At 40.9% G+C, this 19,852-nt stretch overlaps 2 protein-coding genes across 4 annotated transcripts; both read right to left on the reverse strand.

Moving 5' to 3' along the window:
- Nucleotides 1–1,406: 1,406 nt before the first annotated feature.
- Nucleotides 1,407–12,777, reverse strand: si:ch211-261d7.6 (zinc finger protein 90). 2 transcript variants are annotated; one of them, XM_040117884.1, is made up of 2 exons: nucleotides 12,356–12,777; nucleotides 1,407–3,160 (listed from the first exon to the last, which is right to left on the reverse strand). In XM_040117884.1, exons 1-2 carry the CDS (start codon nucleotides 12,471–12,473, stop codon nucleotides 1,785–1,787), a joined length of 1,494 nt encoding a protein of 497 aa, XP_039973818.1. In that variant the 5' UTR covers nucleotides 12,474–12,777; the 3' UTR covers nucleotides 1,407–1,784. The 2 variants fall into 2 exon arrangements, with proteins under 2 accessions (XP_039973818.1, XP_039973817.1); XM_040117883.1 differs by lacking the exon at nucleotides 1,407–3,160 and adding an exon at nucleotides 5,319–10,203.
- A 2,141-nt stretch (nucleotides 12,778–14,918) lies between these two features.
- Nucleotides 14,919–19,803, reverse strand: zgc:66448 (uncharacterized protein LOC327401 homolog). 2 transcript variants are annotated; one of them, XM_040116977.1, is made up of 3 exons: nucleotides 19,353–19,803; nucleotides 15,840–19,075; nucleotides 14,919–15,677 (listed from the first exon to the last, which is right to left on the reverse strand). In XM_040116977.1, the coding sequence occupies exons 1-3, from the start codon at nucleotides 19,744–19,746 to the stop codon at nucleotides 15,477–15,479; spliced, it is 3,831 nt and encodes a 1,276-aa protein (XP_039972911.1). In that variant the 5' UTR covers nucleotides 19,747–19,803; the 3' UTR covers nucleotides 14,919–15,476. The 2 variants fall into 2 exon arrangements, with proteins under 2 accessions (XP_039972911.1, XP_039972910.1); XM_040116976.1 differs by having other exon boundaries at nucleotides 14,919–19,075.
- Nucleotides 19,804–19,852: the final 49 nt, after the last annotated feature.

The raw sequence follows: 19,852 nt of genomic DNA on the forward strand, positions 1-19,852 counted from the left end.
GTGCCTTCCCACGCAGGACCAGTCCTCACAGCCTCTCAAGACACCAAAACATCCCCTAAGCCTGAGGCAGGAGAGGACACCGGGGCTATGGAAGACGCCCTGCTTGGTACTGGTAACCAAAGTCTCATAGATAAAAACCAAATGACATCCTCCTAGAAAAAAATCGAGGGGGAAAATCCTCCCTACGACTTGACTGGATAAGGCTAAATAAGGCGTATGGTAAGTCCTGGCAAAAATAAAAACTCTTGGTAATAGCCAGCCGATAACCAGTAATAGCCAGCTGGTGGTGCTACTGCGGCAAGTGATGTAGGATCCTCTTCACAGGGATGCACCCAATGTAAAATCCCACTATTACAGTACTTAAAAACCTCTACACACTAATTATTAAAGAGAAAGAAAAAAAGAATAACGAACAGGCGCAATGTGCTATACACTCATATTTCAATGATTTGCAAACATTAACGTATTTGATGAGCTCCTGTCTTGCCAAAATATGGTTATATTTCCACCTTTGTTTCTTTTATATCCTTACAACTGTGGGGAATTGTTGAAACTGCACTAGAATCAGAAACCGCTCACTATGGTGACTTGATCGACCGTGTATATGCTCATAATCGTAGGATGTTTCATTTGTGAGATTGTGTGGAATTTCCTTGAGCTCCATTGGCTCTCACTGTGTTAATGACTCAGCCATTGCTTACAGGACAAACTCCACCAGCGTTTCAATCTGCTGATGGTGACGGACTGGTCAAATGATAATAGCAATAATAATAATAATAATAATTTGAATGAGAATAATTATGTAAATTATTGGGTTGTTTTTTTTTAATTGGTAGTTTTTGGTTTTAATGTTTCCAGTTATATCATTAAGATGTAATTTTCAGCATTATTTATAATCCTGTATTTATAATATTATTTATTATTATGATTTATTCATAATAAATTTTAATATGTTTTGTCTTTTAATTTGGGAACTTTTGGCAGAAAGTGGTGGTTTTAAAAGGTATACCTTCGGAAAAGTTATTTGTGTATTGCTTTCAAGAACTATGTAAAAAAAATTCATAGAAAATTTACAAAATACACTTCAAATATAAATATTTCAATAAGCCCTCAGTATAAGTAGTGTTGGTAAAAAAAAAAAAAAAAATGCAGTGACAACAGCAATCTGAATTTAGACTAGTAGCTCAAAATTAATCACAGCTCAGTACGTCTCCCAAATATCTCCCTCCAGTACAAGGTTTTGGGAGTCCACAGAGCTGTGTCATATCTGTGCGTACACTGCGTTGTGTATATCATATATCAGTCCAAAATACAATATTTTACCCCTGCACACGAGAAAAAACAAAAAAACAAAAAAAACACTGAAAACATTCTGAATGTATTTTATTTGATTTTATTTTACAAGTAGAATGAGGTAGCTTTACTTCAGTTTCACATTTTCTCATTTTTATCCTCTGTGGTTCATGATGTTTGGCAACATGTAGTTTTCATCATTCATCACATTAAAATGCAGCATAATCTCATAGCATCAGACTGTTGAGGCTAACTCTGTTGTAGATGCTCACTATCAATCTCCCCAAGGGATATCTGTCATTAATGCAGTGTATCGCAGTGACAGAAAGTGATAATTTGAGTTTCAAAATTCGAAGCATACTAGACATAATTTATTGACAGTAATTGTTAACCCTTTGCCCAAACCATTCATCCGACTGCCCGAATTTGTATCAACATTATTGCGGGCAAGAAAGGCACCAGAAGGAGAAAATAAATGCCCCTGTGAGTTTTCATCCCTCAATATCATCCTGTGGAAAGGGCAGCTCCCCAGTAGCATGTTTTATATAATGTAAATGCAGCTTTGCCACATCATCAAAGCCCATGTCACATTCAAAACACTCCCATTCCCAATATTTATGCTCTCTGTGCATATTAGTTTTTTGTGACTCATTCTTGTCCAGATCCTCTCCTGCCCGAGGTTGCGCAGTTTCTGATTTCGACTCATCAGATGGATCAGATCCCGCCATTCCAGCCAAGCAATGCAAAGGCTCTCCGCAATCTGACTCTTCAGAATTAGCGGGATCCCCAACCTTAGCATCCTCACATGGCATTTGAGTTTCGCTTCTCTCTAAACTTCCTTCCTTTTCTAGCAGCTCTTCCATGTTTGTATCCATTTCTGGCTCGTCTTTAACACTGGTGAGAACAGGTCTCTCCTTTTTAATCACTCGCTTCTTTGTGATAGTCGCAGAATTCTTGATCCCCAGACTTAACCCGCTGGACCCAACATAAACTCTAAGATGCTTTTTTTTATGTGTAATTAAATTTGCAGAGTGGGAAAAGGTCTTTCCACAGAATGAGCACTGGTAAGGCTTTGCTCTAGTGTGGGTGTTGTAGTGATTCATAAGCTGTGCAGACAGTTTGAAACTCTTGTGGCAAATGTCACACTTATGCCGCCTCAGACTGTGACTCTGCAGGTGTTTATCTAGAGACACTTCATCTCTGAAGCCTTTGGCACAACTTAAACACCAGAATGGTTTCTCTTTATGGATATTAATGTGAATCATCCATGATTTTATAGAAGTGAACTCTTTGTTACACTGATCACATCTGGGAGGTTTTGATTTCAATGGCTTGCGTGACCTGTGAACTCTCATGTGACCAAGTAGCCGTGTTCGCCTGATGAACGACATCCCACAGTCTGGACACTCGTATCTATGCAAATTCTGAACCTTTCTTTCAATTTCTGGATTTTCTGCCGTAAAGGACTGGTTTTCATGCAGCTGTTGGTGTTTTCTGAAAGAAACCAGGTATGTGTAAACCTTCCCACAGACCAAGCAAGCATAAACGTCCCGTAGTTTCTTCTTCATTGAGCCAACTCCGAAATTTTGCATTAATTCTGAGGGTTTTGTTTGCGACGAACTGCTCGTGTCACGTCCATCTGCAGCACCACCCACGTCTTCCTCTCGGTTTTCTCCTTCGTCTCTTCTCCCGGGGAGCAGTTCTGCTGCAGGATTTCTGTTTTCTCCTGTCTTAGCTTCTTCCTTCTCCTCCTCCTCCTCCTCCTCCTCCTCCTCTTCCAGGGCATGCTGGTGCAGATGATTCTTGAAGACTTCCCAGTGTGTAAACTTCAGTCCACAATCCTTACATGCAATGCTGCACTGTTTGACTACAAAAGAAGAAAAAGAACAAATACTCATTTAAATATTTTACAGGAAATCTTGTCAAGTTAATGTACATTTGAAATTTATTGAGTTTAAAAAATAAACTAAATTATCATCTGATTTCGTCAGCCATACGGGAAAAATTATTATCCTATGATGTTCCCGCTGATATTTTGCTGTTTGGTAGAAAAACCCTGGTAATTAAGTGTAAAGTTACCAATATTTAATTGCAGCAGGTAAAACAAAACTTACAAGCCTGAGTCGTGGCTCTTCTCTTCATTCACAGTTGGTCATAACATCCTAACACTCTTCATAAATACTTTCAATATCAGAGCACTGCACGTTAAAATATTTCTATTTAGCATTACTGATCATGTCTGTAACACAAGCAGATTATCCATGACCTATATATGGAGCCTGGAATGTGACACTAATAAAAATGGTAATACTACTGCTCTGTAGGTTGGACTCCAGTTGTTTTTTAACTGACACATTACATATAGAACTTTAAATTAAAGAGAGCTATCATTCAATTAAAACTAGAACAATATGGAAAATGAAAATGTTAAAACAGGCGGCCATCTTTATCGATAGTCTATTATTTTCTCAATTAGTCGATAAACATTTCATTTGTAAAAATTCATATACTATTAAGTGATGCCTGGCGACCGAGGCAACGTCTTGTTTTGTCCAACTTACAGTCTAAAACCCAAAGACATTTCCTTTACTATCATAAAAATGAAAAAGAAAAGCAGCAAATTTCCTGCCGATCAACTAGTCGATTAATCATGTCAACTCTAAAACAGTAAACAAATTAATTGAGATGTAATAAGATCAGAAACATGATCAGAAGACAAATTATCAAATGAGATAACAAAGATTCATTTAAAAGCGTGTTTAAAATTTATTTTGCAAGTCCACTTATTAATTCATTTAAAATTTAAAAATTGTTTAATAATTATTTTGTTCTTTTTCACTTTGAGGTTTATAATGCATAAGTTAAACTGAATTTTACTTAACTCATAATAGTGTTTTTAATTGATGCATTTTTTAACTGATTGTGACTAAATATGGTAAAAGTTTGCAGCTATTCTGGTGGCACACTTCAGGCTACATACTTATTACAGACTGTGTATTAAACAGGCCAAACTGTTTCTGTATGAAGGCTTCTGATATTCTGTAGTGATGAATGAACAAAACAAACACTTGTTTTTAAGTTATGTTATGTAGCTTTGTTGTAAACATTATTCTGTGCTTACTGATTAACAGTTGTAAAGTTAATCTTTGTGTGTAATTCTCTGCTGCATTGAGCATATCCTCAAAAAAGACCCAATACATAACACATGGTGTTAACAATAAACACAAGAAAAATTAGTGAGAAGACACGTGCCAATAGGTGAAAAGAAATATTAACAAACCAGACTGATGAGTCCACAAACATGCAGAACGACTAAAGTGAGGCTGAATTAACCACACAACCCAATAATTCATGAAAAAATTTGATCCATTTATTCTGAACTTTTTCTTCTTTGTTTCAGAAACAGCAAGTTAAACAAGTAGTCAAAGGGTATATTGGTCATCTAGGGGAAAAAAAAAGAAAAAAAAGGTTTTCATAAATTAATGTAGCAAAGTAACATCTTTTGTACAATAAAAATAATTTTTCCACTACATAAGTGGTGCAGTAAACTAACAACTATCCTACATGAACATAAGCGCTATTTCATTATTTACTTATTTAAGTGATGGATAATCTTTCCACAAAATAGAAATGTAACACTGAAAAGGAAAGACCATGGGAGCTTATAAATCAATTAATGCAAACTGTATTGTATGTAACTTAGTTATTTGACTGTGATATTTGTTGTGGTACTAACCGGCTGTAATGTTCAACATCAGGACATCTTTCACCGATTCATATAAACAGTTCACATTATTGAATCTTGTATCTTTATTTTTCTCTGAAATATGCAAATAGTACCTCATGCAGTCAAACCTCGCGCATTTAAAATGACAGCAGCAAATTTAGTATATATTCATTGTGCAGAATTGTTTCATTTTCTTCAAAACCTTTGATATAAGTAGTGTGTCAACAGCACTTTTCATTTTCCTGGGAACTTTAAATGCAAGAGAACAGACACATACATGCAGAAATGTTTCTACATCTTTTTTTTTTTTTTTTTTTTTGGATCTAGCTAATTATGAACTTCAACGCATCGGCAAGTGATCCCCAAAGAGATTAACAAGGTTCAACTGACATTCATGACAGATCTATTCAAAAACTATACATTTGTGACATCTCCTTGCAAGGTTCATAAATGGGTTTATTCTTTAACATTTGTACATATGCTAGTCCAGTGTAAAGAAAAGCCTGAGAACAGGAAAATAACCTAAGGAAATGCTTTTTTTTCTTTTTTTTTTTTTTTTTAAACATAGAGAATCTCAAATAATATGGGAACAAATATAGAAAGCATGTGTCTAATTATCCTAAACAAAGGTCCAACAAAGGATTTTCTAGCCGGACACTTTTGGCAATCTCTAAAAGAAAAAGAAAAAAATCCACAATCTACAGTGTCTTCATTACAGCTCTTTTCAGTTTGTTTAGTCTACTGCACTCCACGGGCATGTTCAATATAGTGCTGGTGCAAATCAGTTTCTTGACAAAAAGTAGTTCCACATTCAAGGCAAGTAAGGCCATTGGTATCTCCTGATGAGACAGCAGCGGGGGCATCACTCTGCCTTTTGTAGTCACCGATACATTCCTGGTGATGATCGATTAGGTCCTGTATTTCACTGAAGGTCCTGGGGCAAATGGAGCAATGATACGAGTCATTGTTACACTGCTGAGTTTTGTGTTTTTGTAATGCAATTGGTGAAAGAAAGGCTTTGCCACAATGTTGGCACTTATGGCTACTTTGTGACTGGCTGTCTGTGTTAAGCGTAGGTCGGTTCAGTGTAGAAGACGGGAAGGACTTCCCCCTGTGTTCAACAGAAGGGATGTTGGGTTTTACAGGCTTTGAGGTCATAGCAGCACTTAGCCTATAGCGAACCTCATTCGGGAGACGACAACGGACTTCATCGTGCCAGGCGAGGTGTTGCTGCAGCTGATTCTCAGTCCAAAAGCCGTGGCAGCATAAAGCGCAACAATAAGGCCGGCTCTTTGCCTTGGTCTTATGAGTGCTTAATTGCTCCTCTGTTTGGAAAGCTTTCCCACACTTATCGCACTTGAAGAGGCATTTGGCTGTATGCTCTGACAGACGGAGGAGTGGTGGAGAAACCTCCGCTGTGGCTTCAGGAGTCTGGATCTCCTGCTTAGACTCCTGCTTTACCTCCAGGCACACTTTCTTATGGTCAAGGAGCGCGCCTGAAGAACTGCACTGTTTCCCACAGTCAAGGCATGAGACAGACTTCACAGGTGGTGGGGCGGATCTGATTTTCTTCCTTCCTCTGATAACAGTGCTGTTTTTCTTTGCAACAAGATAAGTGCTCATCACTGTAGTGTTTTCAACAGCTGATGAATCTTCGGTATTTCTGACTTCACTGCTCATGACAATGGACTCTTTTTTTGTACACAAAGGAACCTTATTTTGGCTTTTTGTGCTCTTCGCGTGGGCCTGCCATTTGTGGGCACGCAGACCTCTTGCTTTGGCAAAGGTCATAGAGCAGAGAGGACACTGGTGAGCTTTTCCCTTCAGTGTGGATGATATGGATTTACTCCCATTGAGACAGACATCAACCTGTTCCTGGACCCGGTCTACTGAGACGAGCCCGTCTCCTTGATGATCTGCAGCCTCCCAAATTTGACTGTGCTCATTTTCATAGTGGGCCGCTAGATCTGAACCTTGTATAAATGTCTCGCTACATTGAGGACATGAAAACTCTGAATTTTCCAGTGTGGTGTTGCTCTCCACACTTTTGCGTGAATCACGCTCTGTCTCAGTTTTGGTTTGACACTGAGGATTAAACATCAGGTGGCGCTGGAGAACACAATGGTTGAAAAACTGTTTGCCGCATGTGTTGCACTGGAAAGGTGCGTCCTCTGTCTTTTGGCCGGCAGATTTCAAATCGTCGTCTTTTAGCGAGGCCCGTGAAAATTTCTTTTCTTTGTGCCATCGCTTGTGGGAACCAAGGGCTGAGTTGGACATGAATCGCCTTCCACATTCTGAGCAAAGAAACAGTCCTTTACTTGGCTCTTCCTGTTTGGGTTTCTTGAGCATTACTGACAGGGCAAATGTTTCTTTTGTGTCAGGTCTGTAACCCTCAGCATGAATTCTTTTATGAAAATTCAAAGCTCCAACCACTGAAAAGCTTCTGTCACACTTTTTGCATTTATATTTCAAATCTGTTGTACCAGTTTTGTCTTCTGTCTTTAGCTCCCCGCTGTCAATTTCATCCCTCACTTCAGTATTAAGTGTTAAGTGCTCAGAGCTCTCCTGTGTACTGACATCCATGCTATTCTTGTGCAATTTTGGACTATCATTATTTTCTGAGGGTTCTTTCTTACAATCAACTGCTTCACTGTCTCTTTTAATGCAAAGTTTCTGATGAGCCCGCAACGAGGCCTTGTTGTTGAAATGTGCGAAGCAGGTTGCACACTGGCGATCTTCCAGCGTGACAGTAGATCTGGGTGATGACGGTGAATGCCCAGTCTCGTACCCGTGGCTTTTCATATGAAACTGAAGTGCTTTGGCCCGTGAAAACAGCTTCCCACAGTCAGGACAGCTGTATGTGTTTTTTTTCAACTGCTCCACCTGATGCTGAAAAGACTTAATGGGTGGTGGGAGTAACTGGTCATTATGTACAACCTGGTGCCTGAGGAGGCTGGAAAAAAGGCGGAACGACCTGTTGCAGAGTTCACATTTATGATTTCCATTTTCATGTTTTCGCATGTGCAATGCCATAATGCCTTTGTGACGAAACTTTCTACCACACACTGGACATGCAACCTTGAAAGTGGAGCGTGGGTGTCCATTAACAGAGTGCAAAGATCCCGCAACACCTTTTCTTAGCCTCAAATCTGCACACTCTGTCTGATTTTGCTTGTGGTGTGAATAAGCGCCTAAAGACCAAAATCCCTTCCCACACTGCTCGCAGTGATAAATCTTTGGGCCTAAAAGTGTTTTCTTTGGATTGTATTCTTTCTTGGAGACTGAAATGTCCTCTCTCTTTTCTGCGGAACAGTTTTTCATATGGTTAAACAAGCTAGCTGCATGCAAATAAGAAGTCATGCAATCTGGGCATTGGAATTGTTTTCTTTTGGGATGATGTAACTGATGAGAGACTAAAGCAGACAAACGTGAGAAGCATTTACCGCACTCGCTGCAAGTCAAGTTTTTCTTCTCTAATCCCTCTGCCTGGTGCAATGCATTGTTGCTTGCATTTTGAGCCTTGTGTTTTTGTAAGTGACTGCAGTGTGCTGCATAGCTACTGGTTTCATGGCCACATGTTTCACATGTGTAAACTGCCACGGACTGACCTTGAGTCTGTTGTCTCCTCTTATGAATGCCATGCCACATTCTGTGAACACGCAGTGATGAAGCACTAGAAAACCAACGGTAACACTCTGGACAATCAAATCTTTCCCCTGTGGTTTTATTCTCGGCTTCCCTTGCTATCAGTGCACACTGCTCATCAGACTGCTCAAAGTCAATTTGTACAATTTTCAAGTCAACCTCTGGCTTGGAAACAAGACTACTGGGGGAAACTTCAGTTTCACCATCGTCTCTTACTTCCTGATCTGATTCACACAGCAGCTCAAGGTCAGGATTCAGGTCTTGGACGGGCTCGTCCTCAGATTCACTTGCACTAATCACCTGAACATTAAAGTCCCCAGGTTCATAACTCTCCACGTCTTCATCAGTCTCATTTACTTGAGAGTCTTGTTCAGTAATACTGGTAGGAAGCACCCTCTCCGATTCCACTTTTTCCTCCAAGCGCTCAGTCTCTATTCTTTCACTTTCCAAACTTTTTTGTTGAGGTAGCAGAGAGGTGTGCATCTGGGCCTCCTCCGTTTCTCTGAAAACATCTGTGTGATGAAGCTGATGGGAGTGAAGTGCTGAAGCCCTTGAAAACTTGAGCCCACAATCCTTACATTCAAATGCCTTCTTCTGTATCTGACACACTTGGTGGAGAAACGACTTTGCTGGAGTCTCGTCACTGTGGGCCGTGCGCTGATGCCTGTAGTAAAACGTTAGTGTCATAAATACTTTTCCACATTCCTCACATGGGAACCTTTTCGCAGATTCATCTGAGTGATTAGCATGCCATCGCTGATGGTTGAAGAGGGCAATATGGCCACTGAAAGCCTTTTTACACTCACTACAGTAAAACTCACTGCAGTTTTTCTTTGGTTTTTCTTTCATTTCTTCTGGAGAGCACTGGCTGTTTCGGCTAAATCGCTGATGTGTTTTCAGGCGCAATAGTGCAGAAAAGGCTTTACCACAAGAACACTTGAAAAGTTTATCAGAAGTAACAGCTGCCTGATTTTCACGGTGCTTGGCTTCAACTATTGACTCCTCATTGTGAAATGAATCTCCTGAACTCCTGTTGCGTGACTTTACTAACTTTTCTTCATGACAACGACGGTGTGCATCAAGAGCTGAGGCACGAGAATAATTCCGCCCGCACGACTCACACTGAAAGGACTTCTTCTTCAAATGTTCGAGGTCATGAAAAACTGATTTGGAGGCTTGTCTGTGTGAGCGCTGATGGTTGAGAAAGTGTCCAATCACACCGTAACATTTCCCACAGTCTAGACATTCATACGTGTGCTGCTTTGTTATCCCAGAATTCATCTGAATACCAGTCTCCTTTTGGGAGGTTTGACCATGGTTCTTCTGCATGTGTAAGTGGAATTCGCTCTGTTCAACAAATGAGAGTGAACATGAAGTACAAAAATTAGCTGTCTCATTGTCCTTTTCTGCATCGTGTAAGCCATCCAACTGGTCATCTAAATAAATGCTTTCTTGTAGGTGCTGATTGCGATGCTCCAAGTAGGCTGCCTCCTCTCTGAATGCTTCTCCACAATCCTGACAGCAGAAAACCCCAACCCCTAGAAATAGAAAGGGGAAAATAGGAGGTCAAAGCCACTCCTGTTTCCAGAGAAAGAAAGGGGGGGAGAAAAAAAAAAAAAAAAAAAAAAAAAAAAAAAATCACAAAAACACATGTGGAATTAAGGTCTTTATTTTAAAAGGTTATTTGAGTTTACAGTATAATAAAACAAAAGAAAGCTTTCCAAAGGAAATGATTAAAATTTGATTATTGAAATATAACACTGACCCTAAAAAATAAAATACTCTGTGTTATTACAGAGTTGCTAATAAATACAACGCTAAAACCAAGTGACCTTTGTGAAGTTCAATCATTTGGTTATTTAATATAATTTTTGGCAGAAAGTGTTGAATTTTTAAATGGGAAAATGTTATCAAACACCAAATTGCATCATATTACATGACATCTGGTTTAAACAGCCATATTTAGGTCCATTGAAGCATTTCTTATTTACAAAAGGGCATAGTGAAGACTTACACATCTATAAAGGTTGAATTTGGTCTGGGGTAACAACAGCAAGTAGAGGAGGAAACAACATCTGAGATATTCTGATGCTGCCTTCAAGTGGCCCTTGACAGTCATGTTTTTGACACACTAAGTTAAGTACAGAGTTAAGTAAAGAGTAAGCTTGGAGTGCAAGCAGTTAAAGCAGTAAGAACTTTGTTGTCTATTGGCTGACAATTACTGTTGCTGTTTCAAAAACAGTAAATGCTTTTTTGTTTTCGCACTGCTGTGCCAAGGAAAAACAGGCGCCACTCCCTCCTACTCGTTCCATCATTGCTAAGAATGTCAGTGTACTTGACAAAAATCAAAATATTTCAATTAAGTTATAAATCCAACATGTGTCGGTTGTTCATGTGCACTATTCACATGGAAAGTAAATATAAATATAAAGTAAGGCTAACAAACCCATTTGAAGGCAGTATGACCAATTAAAACTCAAGTCTTTAGGACCTTTGCTCAGTTTGAGGGTATTTAGGTGATGTTGGCCGGCAAACAGTTTTATGACCTTGTCAAGCTCTTACAAAGAACACATGCCGTAATTTACCATTACTTAGTATATCCTTACTAATAATCTTTAATCAACAGGTATTTATTTTAAACCATGTACCATCCATTACTATTCAAAATGTGATGTAAAAGGAGAAAGTGGTACTTTGCACACACAAGAAGTGCCTGAATACAGTATTAGCTACATTATCAATATAGACTGAGTTTGTTTCTGTTAGTCAGCATCAGGGCCTGGATCAGGAATACTGTTATTGAAGCTAATCAAAAATTTAAAGTAGATGTGACATTCAAGGTAAAGTTTGTTTGGTTGCTGCTGGATGGTTAATACTGACAAAGCAAATACCATGGGAGTCAAAAAATGCCATAGATTAAACCCAGGGCCAACCTACAAACACCCAAAGCATACGCTAACGCTAAGAGCATTACTTTTACATTTACTTTCAGTGGAGAACAACACTGTGCTTGAACTCTTCAGATTTCAAATGTCGACAAATTAAAGAAGACAATATTTATTTTCCTAAATGGTTTGTGGCTACCATACTAATAATTACAAGTCAGCATTTCATCTGTATGGTTTCCTCAGCTCCCATAATAATATACACTGTTCAATAGGACAACAATTATAGCACCCACCCCCCCCAAACAAAAAAATCATTACATGAGTGAACCGCTTATAATGCATTTGCTATAGTGAACAAGCTCCTGTAACAAGTCCTAATTATCATATCTGAATGCAAATATGCTGGATAAAAAATTTCGACACATACACTGCCAACACTTTGTTATCCGTTTGAATATGTTTGAGATCCGCTTTGTCTGTTGACTGTTGTAGGGTTTGTTGGATAAACAACAGGGCATTGATGAACATGAAAGAACCAAAGAGCCAAACTGACGTGAATATGCAACATTGCAAGTTAATGCAACATTGCAAGTTAATGCAACATTGCAAGTTAATGCAACTTTAAGATTAACTGGCGGTGCTACGCACTTGCCATTTAAAAAAAAAAAAAAAAAAGGATGTTATTTTTGACAAGTAACACATTTTCATGTTACTACGCTTTAGTTGGTCTAGGAGGTGACTAAGCCCGAACATGCCGGTGCTAACAACGTTAACGTTTAATTGACGGCCGCTGCATACTCACTGTAGTTTGCTGTGTCCTCAGCCGATTGACCGACGCTGTTTCCCGATGCTCCATGTCCACTGTGCGGTTTGTTTCCAGCTCCGTCCTCTGTGATCGCCGCGCCAGCAGCTCCGTCCATCTTGGCGTGGCTGTTCGGTAGCGCTAGCTTTCTCTAGCTAGTGCTCGTTAGCTTAACAGGGCCACGGTTGTTTCTAATATTATTTTCCTTGTCGGCGAAAAACCTGACTGAAAATTGGTGGGAACGATGTGTGCGATAGTCTATCCCGTCACCACGTAACAGAGAAGCATCTTGTACTGTTTTTACTAATGTGAATGATGATTTACAGCACGGCTAGCTGTGTAGTTCACACACCTGCACCGTGTGGCTGTGCATCCATCGGCGGAAGTGGATTCTTCTTCTTCTGTAGTGATTCCCCCGAACGAGGCTGTGGAACTGCATTGATTAACACTGACATGCTTAAACAGGTTAAACAGCTTCTAGAGAGCTCAACGAAAACATAAAAGAAAAACTGACATTCTGAAAATGTTTAGATAATTAATTTTAATTTAAATAATTTATATACAGTTTAAGGATTATTTCCCAGTAAAATTCACTCAAGTACTACAGTACAGCTTGAGTTTGTTTTTGTTTTTTTTATTTATTGCTACTTTATACTTCTACTCCACTACATTTCAGAGGGGGATATTGTGCTTTTTACTACACGTTTATTTGACAGCTTCACTTTTGAGATTTTTTAAGATTTTATATAGCATTATTATAAAATATAATACATCGTAGAATATTTAACTACCCACCAACAGTACATAAAATGGTTAAAATTACCTCCAGTCTAACCAACCACACAATACAGTAGGAATAATAATCAGATTGGGCCATTTCCTACATTTAGTGCTTTTACTTTTGATACTTAAACTAAATTTTCCAAATAATACTTACATACTTAGCACTGTATTTTCAAAGTTATAGATTTGAATACTTCGCCCACCACATTTTACCACTAGTGGAATACTGTACCTGACGGCAAATTATATTGAGTGTGCTGAGAATAATTTAGTAACGTACCAAACAGTCTTAGTCTCAATTTACCAGATTAATGAAAGTGAGTCTTTGCTGAGCATCTTCCTCTAAGCAGGCAGAATTTCATATAGAAAGTGCTGAAATTTTAATCACAGTTTACCCTAATCGTTCTTGATGCATACTTTTAATTTTCACACTTGCAGAAGCACCCTGTTACCGTTAATTTAATACAATAACTCTCCTCAAAAATAGAATGTAAAAGAAGTTTATCCTTCACAATATGAACACTTTGCAAAACATGTCACTCTTTTGTTTTGTACGGATAATTAATTTTAATTTTTTAACATGGATTAGATTTACTTAACAAGTACTGCGCAACACAACATTATAATCAAAGGCAAATTTTATTTAATCCAATACGTAGACATCATGGGAAATTTCTATTTCTTTCCATGCTAAAACAGTGGATAGAGGTAGAAGGGCACGTTTTTATATCTTAAGACGCTGAATGTTAAAATGCACAGGAACGGTTCTTTTTTTTTCCTTTTTTTTTTTAAACAAATGGACCTTGTATTTATTTTACAGTAGTAATGAAGATTTTCAGTCACTTTTTGGGCAACCAAAGCTACTCAAATGCCCATTTTCATAACGGAGGAGATGGGATTCTATACTCATCTAAATCTACAGTTGTGGAATGATATCATTCATTATTCACAAATAATACATTGAATTGGACTCAACTTAATTTTTTCTTTGTATAAATATTGGTACATTCCAATTTTAAATGGTAATTCTAGTAAGAAATACACATTACATGGCTCTCATCAGTTTACAGTACACTGATCAACCACAACATTAAAACCAGTTACCAGTTTTAATGTTCTGGCTGATCGGTGAATGCGCTAAGCGCTGCCAACCAGAATCAGTTTAAAATATAATTATCTCGTGTATCAGTCACGACACACTGCCAAAGATTTGGTGAATTAGGCTGGACCGACTACAGTAAAAGATACATTTTAGATCATCAGTTTCATGTTTGTCTTGCCATTGTACAAAATATTAATGACAAAACATCACATAAATCCAAATTGAATTTATTACAAAACTCGCTATTTGACAGGTGTCAGAAATAATTGTGTAATGACGCTACTTTCTCCCTCATCCAAATAATGAGCCAAAAGTTGAAATTTACAGAAAATTCTTACTGTGAAATGATCTCAAGCGCAACCGTCACATTTTGTTTTCAGACCCTTTTGCTCTGACCAAATTATCAAGATGAAAACTTGACTGATGAGATATCCGGACCCAGCCAGTGGCCCTGTGAATACAAGTGCTTCCCTACGGGATGATACTGTGTGTAGTCAGCTTTTCATTGTATATTATGACACATGTAATCTGTGAGCACAACAACCCCGCCCCACCCCGCCCAGAAAGCAAAAACTTACATTTCTTTACAGTATCTTAGAAAGAGTTGCTCTGTGTTTTGGGAGTGAGGTCACATTGTTGAGTCTACCTTAAGCACAAACTAGGCCTAGAATACCAAGACAGCAGACATGCAGACTTTACTCATAAAAAGGCACACAGTATACTGTACATGAAGAAACACAGTTCAAATGGTTCAGGACATATGATCAGAACTATAAAAGTACTAATATTATCTAAATCTAAATGTCATTGGCAATAAATGAAATGTAGACCACAGAACCTCATTAATCTGCACCTCTCAGAAGTTATTTAAACCAGGTAAGTAATCGGATAACTTAAATGCATTTAAAAAAAAAAAAAAAAAAAAAATCCAACTAATTTAATGGCACATGTACACACCCTCTATTTCAAATAACACACTGTGCAGTCTAATTTGTAGCTGAATGACTTTAAATAAAACATGCATCAAGTTTCACTTTTATCTTTTTTTTCCTAATGCCCATCCACTCAACTGGTCAAACTGCACATCTGAGGGCAAAATAAATGAGGTTCCATTTAATAAGAATTTTTATATATACATATATTATATATATAAATATATATAATATATAATATATATAATATATATGTATTTTTAAAAAAAAAACATAACTAAGTCTTGTCGCTAGTGTAGAAATGTCAAATCTCTCCTTGTGCATGTTGCAGGTAATGCATTTGTAGATCCAGCTCTCGAGGAAGAGAGCACCCGCATATCATGCACTGGAGAAGTCGTTCTGGGGCAAAAGGCAAACGGGGTCCAAGTTTGTGAGGTTCTGTCCGCGGGGCAAGCTGAGGTAGGGGCAAGGTCTGTGGTATGTGTGGCCTCTCGCTCATGACTGCCTGTGGTGTGAAAAAAATATTTGGGTGTGGAGGTCTCGGAAGTGCACCAACTGCGACAGAGTGAAGAGGGTGAGGGCCAGGCAAAGCAAGAGGAGGGAGCGGAGCAAGTTGAGGTGAGAAAAAAGGAGAAGGCTGATTTATGATTATTTGAGTGCCCGTTACCATTGGTTGTTGCTGCAGCTCCTGTCCATTCCCTGGTTTGAGTTGCCCAGTGAGCAGCGTTTGAGGACCCACAGGATTACTTTGGAAGCCCCATACTGGCGTTCCCATCCCCTGGCCAAAACGATGAGGCTCGTATTGAATGGAGATGGGAACCTTCTGTGTCGCTGTCTGACTTTGTACATTGGCCCAGCCAGATGACACCTGCTTTTGCTGCAGCTGATAATCTTGATTATTTACTAATTTCTCAGGGGAGTTTATAGTCTTTGAAATTCCTGTTGGCGTTTGTATGTCCCACAAGGTGCTACCTACCCCGAGAGAAACAGGAGTTGAAACTGGCATAGCACTGCTTTGGTCTATTTGAGCTGAAGTGGATGCACCTGCTAAGCCTGAAGGCCACTGCTTCTGCGGCTCACAGCCGTTCCACGGCTTCTCTTGCTGGCTAACAGTCGACGGTATTACTTGAGGATTACTCATGTCCCACACTCTGTTGTCCTCCTTTTTAGGAGGTGTGGATGGCTCCTTTTGTGTTGACACTGGGGCGCCAGGCCATCTTGGCAGCTGAAGCTCTTGACCAAGCTTATTTGGAGAGCTCCGTGAATTTGCTAGTGGAGCGGGTCTGACGCTCCACAGAGCTGCCCCATCAATGTAGGAGGGGGGAACAGAAAAATCATGTTGCAGAGAGCTTGTGGAAGCCAGCACTGTGGATGTGGGTGTGTTACTCCATGTGACAGGCTTGGGCTGCCTGTGCTGCTCCATCTCACTCACTGCTAATGGGCTGGATTTTTTTGGCACAGATGCCGGATGGGAGCTGACAATAGAAGCCGCACTCTCTTTCATGTGCGATGACTCTAAACTCTGAGAAGATGTGGGGCCTGACTGAGTTATCAAAGGGCCATCCGCCCAGCCTGAACTTCTCTGATGGTGCTGCTGTAGGCCTGACTGTGGCGGGCTGTCAAACTGTGCCTGCTGCGGAGGTGCATGTTGCTGCTGTGACGATGGGACAGGCATTACCTCTCCACCGTCCACCTTCCACTGCACCGGTTGAGGGTGTAGCTCGGACATCCACGGCTCCTTCTGCTGCCTGCTTTGTAAATCCATTCGCGACGAGAGCATGGAAGGCTGCGGCTGCACTGCCCTTCTATGCAACTCAGCCTCTCTTAGTGCAGAAACTGGAAACGGAGATGGCTGAGAGTTAACCATCCCTGAGCCTCCTAATGGTCTAGACCAGCCCCACACGAGCCTCCCCCCTCTCCTCCCCCTGCTACCTCTGCCTCTCATCCTAGCACCAACTGGGAAAGAATTAAACTGGCTGAAACCTTGGCGCTTGCGAGCATGAATTTTCTGGTGTACTAGCAGGCTGCTAAACCATGAAAAGGTTTTGTGACACTCATCACAGCGATGAGGTCTCTCTCCTGTGTGTGTGTTCATATGATCACGGAGCAGATAGGCCAATCCAAAGCTCTTGTCACACAGGTCACACTTATGAGGTTTGTCACCATTGTGTGACAGCATATGGTGCTGCAGTTGGGTCTCATCGCTGTAGCCTTTGCGGCAGCTGGTGCAGCGGAATGGTTTCTCCTGATGCAGCTTTTGATGTGTTTTCATGTTCTGCAGGAAAGCAAAGTCCTTCCCACAGTCGGGACATTTGTATGGTTTCTTGCCTGTATGAATGATGAGATGTTGCTGTAAGTAGCTACTGAATCTAAAGCCCTTGCCACACACTTTGCACTGGTAAGGCTTGTCCTTGGAATGTATGCGCATATGCAGCTCTAGCACTGAGCGATGGCGGAAAGTTTTTCCACACTCAGAACACTTGTACGACTTAATACTTAGGCCATCGCTTCTCCATTTCCCCTGCACGTTATCGTTGCTTAAGAGATTAAATTGTTTTTTAGGTGGTGCTGCCACCTTTTCTAAATGTTGTGCTACAGCCTTGTGGACACTTAACATATGTATATTTAAACTGGATTCATCACGATAAATGCATGGGCAGTGTGGACAGGTGTGTCCTTTTTCCCAGTACTTGTTAATCTCCCTTGGGGGTCTGGGTGTTCTGTCCAGGGTCTCATACTCGGCCTCGTGAATAAGCATGTGGGCTCTCAGGTTAGCCGGTGCACAGTAGGTCTGGGGACAAAGAGGGCATTTGAATGTGCGTTTCTGTTCTTCACTCTGGTGTGCGTTCTCTTTTCCTGGCCCTCTAACTGGCTCCTGTACAGGCACGGGGGCCTGCTTGCAGGGCTGCTCACTTGAGGAGTTGGTTTCACGCAGTCTATGCTGGCGGCAATGTGCCTTCATGTTCTGAGCGAAGGCAAATTTTTTACCGCATTCGGGGCAGCGGAAGGGTTTCTGGCCTGTGTGAAGATACTGATGCTGATGGAGAAGGCTGCTATACTTGAAGGTCTTACCGCAGATGTTGCACAGGTGAGAGCGTGTGTTGTCTGTGTGTTTGCGACGGTGGTCTTCCATGACAGAGTAGTGTTTGAAAACCATGCCGCACTCTGGGCATTCATAGGGCTTGAGGGCAGTGTGACATCGCTGGTGATAGCGCAGGGTTATGGTGTTTGGGAAAGTTTGATTGCACTCTTGGCATGTAAACATGCTTTCCTGGGAGTGGGTCATCATGTGCTTAGTGACAGACACCTTAAACTGGAACTCTTGGCGGCACAGGGGGCAGTGGTAAGGCTTTTCGACTGTATTGCTGCAGTTGTGGTCCCTCAGCTTATCCACTGTAGAGAAGATCCTCCCACATTCTGCACATTCAAAACTACCCTCCTCCTTTGTTTGCACCTCCTTCTTTGGAGTAACAAGTTGCTCCTCCTTCTCTTTATGTTCATTTCTGTGTTTAATGAGGCTGCTGCGGTGCTGAAAGCTAAGGCCGCATTCTTTACAGGTGAGGGGAATGAGCTCATCCTCGTGTGCGTGAAAGTGCCGGTGAAGGTTGAACGTCTCACGGCGGTTGAACCTCTTCCCGCACTCCTTGCACACCAAACGGCACTTTTTTGGCTTAGCTGCCGAGTCAGTCTGCTCCACCCGGTCTGCCTCCTCTTCATCTTCAAGCACATCCTCTATCCCGTCAACGTCTCCCACCAGCTCCTCAGCCAGTTCCTTCTCTGTGCTCTTCTTATCAGTATGTGAGTTTTCCTCCTTGTCGTCTTCCTTCGCACCAGCGGTAATGTTGTCATCAGCATGTGCTCCCTGCTGCACTTTTTCAGCACTCTCTGGGACATCATTGAGGTCTGGAAGAGAAAAGCACATCATAATAATAACTTAGCAAACAAAAAGAAACAGCAAACAACCTATCTGTTGATTACCAAACAAAGTGCATGCAACTAACACAGCTATCCACTTTAAGTACAGATAACAGTCCACAGTGCAGGATGCTAGCTTGGTTTTGTTATGGTAAATAACGTCAGCAGAGTTGGCAGGGTGTATTGAGCCTTTAGTGAGAGCTACAGCCCAGGTTAGCCTGGAAGCTAAAGCTAACAGTAAAATACATTAACAACGTTAGCATACCACACTTATCATTTTCCTCCTTCTGTGTTTTCGGGTCTTCGTCGTCGTCTTCAGTTTCGGACCAGTCAAAAGCCCGCTGGTCGCTGCCAGCCGCCTCGGCCATTTTTTCAGCCGACGTTAGGTCCTCCGGTGAATTACATGTCGTTTTGTCGGCTCCAAGACCGGACTCGACACTAACCTCAGAATGGCTGGCAACACAACCACCGCCGTCGTTGCCAACAGTGGCTCTCCGCTCATCGTCGGAGCTCTCGGAGGTTTTATTACATGTTGTTTCGTCCCTCCGATTTACGCTGCATCCCGACTCCGCCGGCTCGGTCTTCTCCCCAGATGTTTCCACCTCCTCCGCCGGGGATTTCTGTCGTTCTGGACACTCCGATGGGTCTACGGCGGCCATGTTTCACCCATGCACCCCCTTGTCCAAAGCACACAAGGATCATGCTAGCCTGCCTGAACAAGGAATGAGATTTCCGGTCGAAAATTTCAAAATAAAACACTAATTA

This window comes from Xiphias gladius, chromosome 22 (assembly GCF_016859285.1).
Source record: "Xiphias gladius isolate SHS-SW01 ecotype Sanya breed wild chromosome 22, ASM1685928v1, whole genome shotgun sequence".
Taxonomy (NCBI): Eukaryota; Metazoa; Chordata; class Actinopteri; order Istiophoriformes; family Xiphiidae; genus Xiphias; species Xiphias gladius.

Bases quoted from the DNA above. Each gene is read 5' to 3' on its own strand.
- si:ch211-261d7.6 (XM_040117883.1), bottom strand. From the start codon at position 12,473: ATGGACGGAGCTGCTGGCGCGGCGATCACAGAGGACGGAGCTGGAAAC. The intron at 10,204-12,355 runs GTGAGTATGCAG...TTCTATTTCTAG, and splicing joins TGAGGACACAGCAAACTACA to GGGTTGGGGTTTTCTGCTGT.
- zgc:66448 (XM_040116976.1), bottom strand. From the start codon at position 19,746: ATGGCCGCCGTAGACCCATCGGAGTGTCCAGAACGACAGAAATCCCCG. The intron at 19,076-19,352 runs GTATGCTAACGT...TTTCTCTTCCAG, and splicing joins GGAGGAAAATGATAAGTGTG to ACCTCAATGATGTCCCAGAG.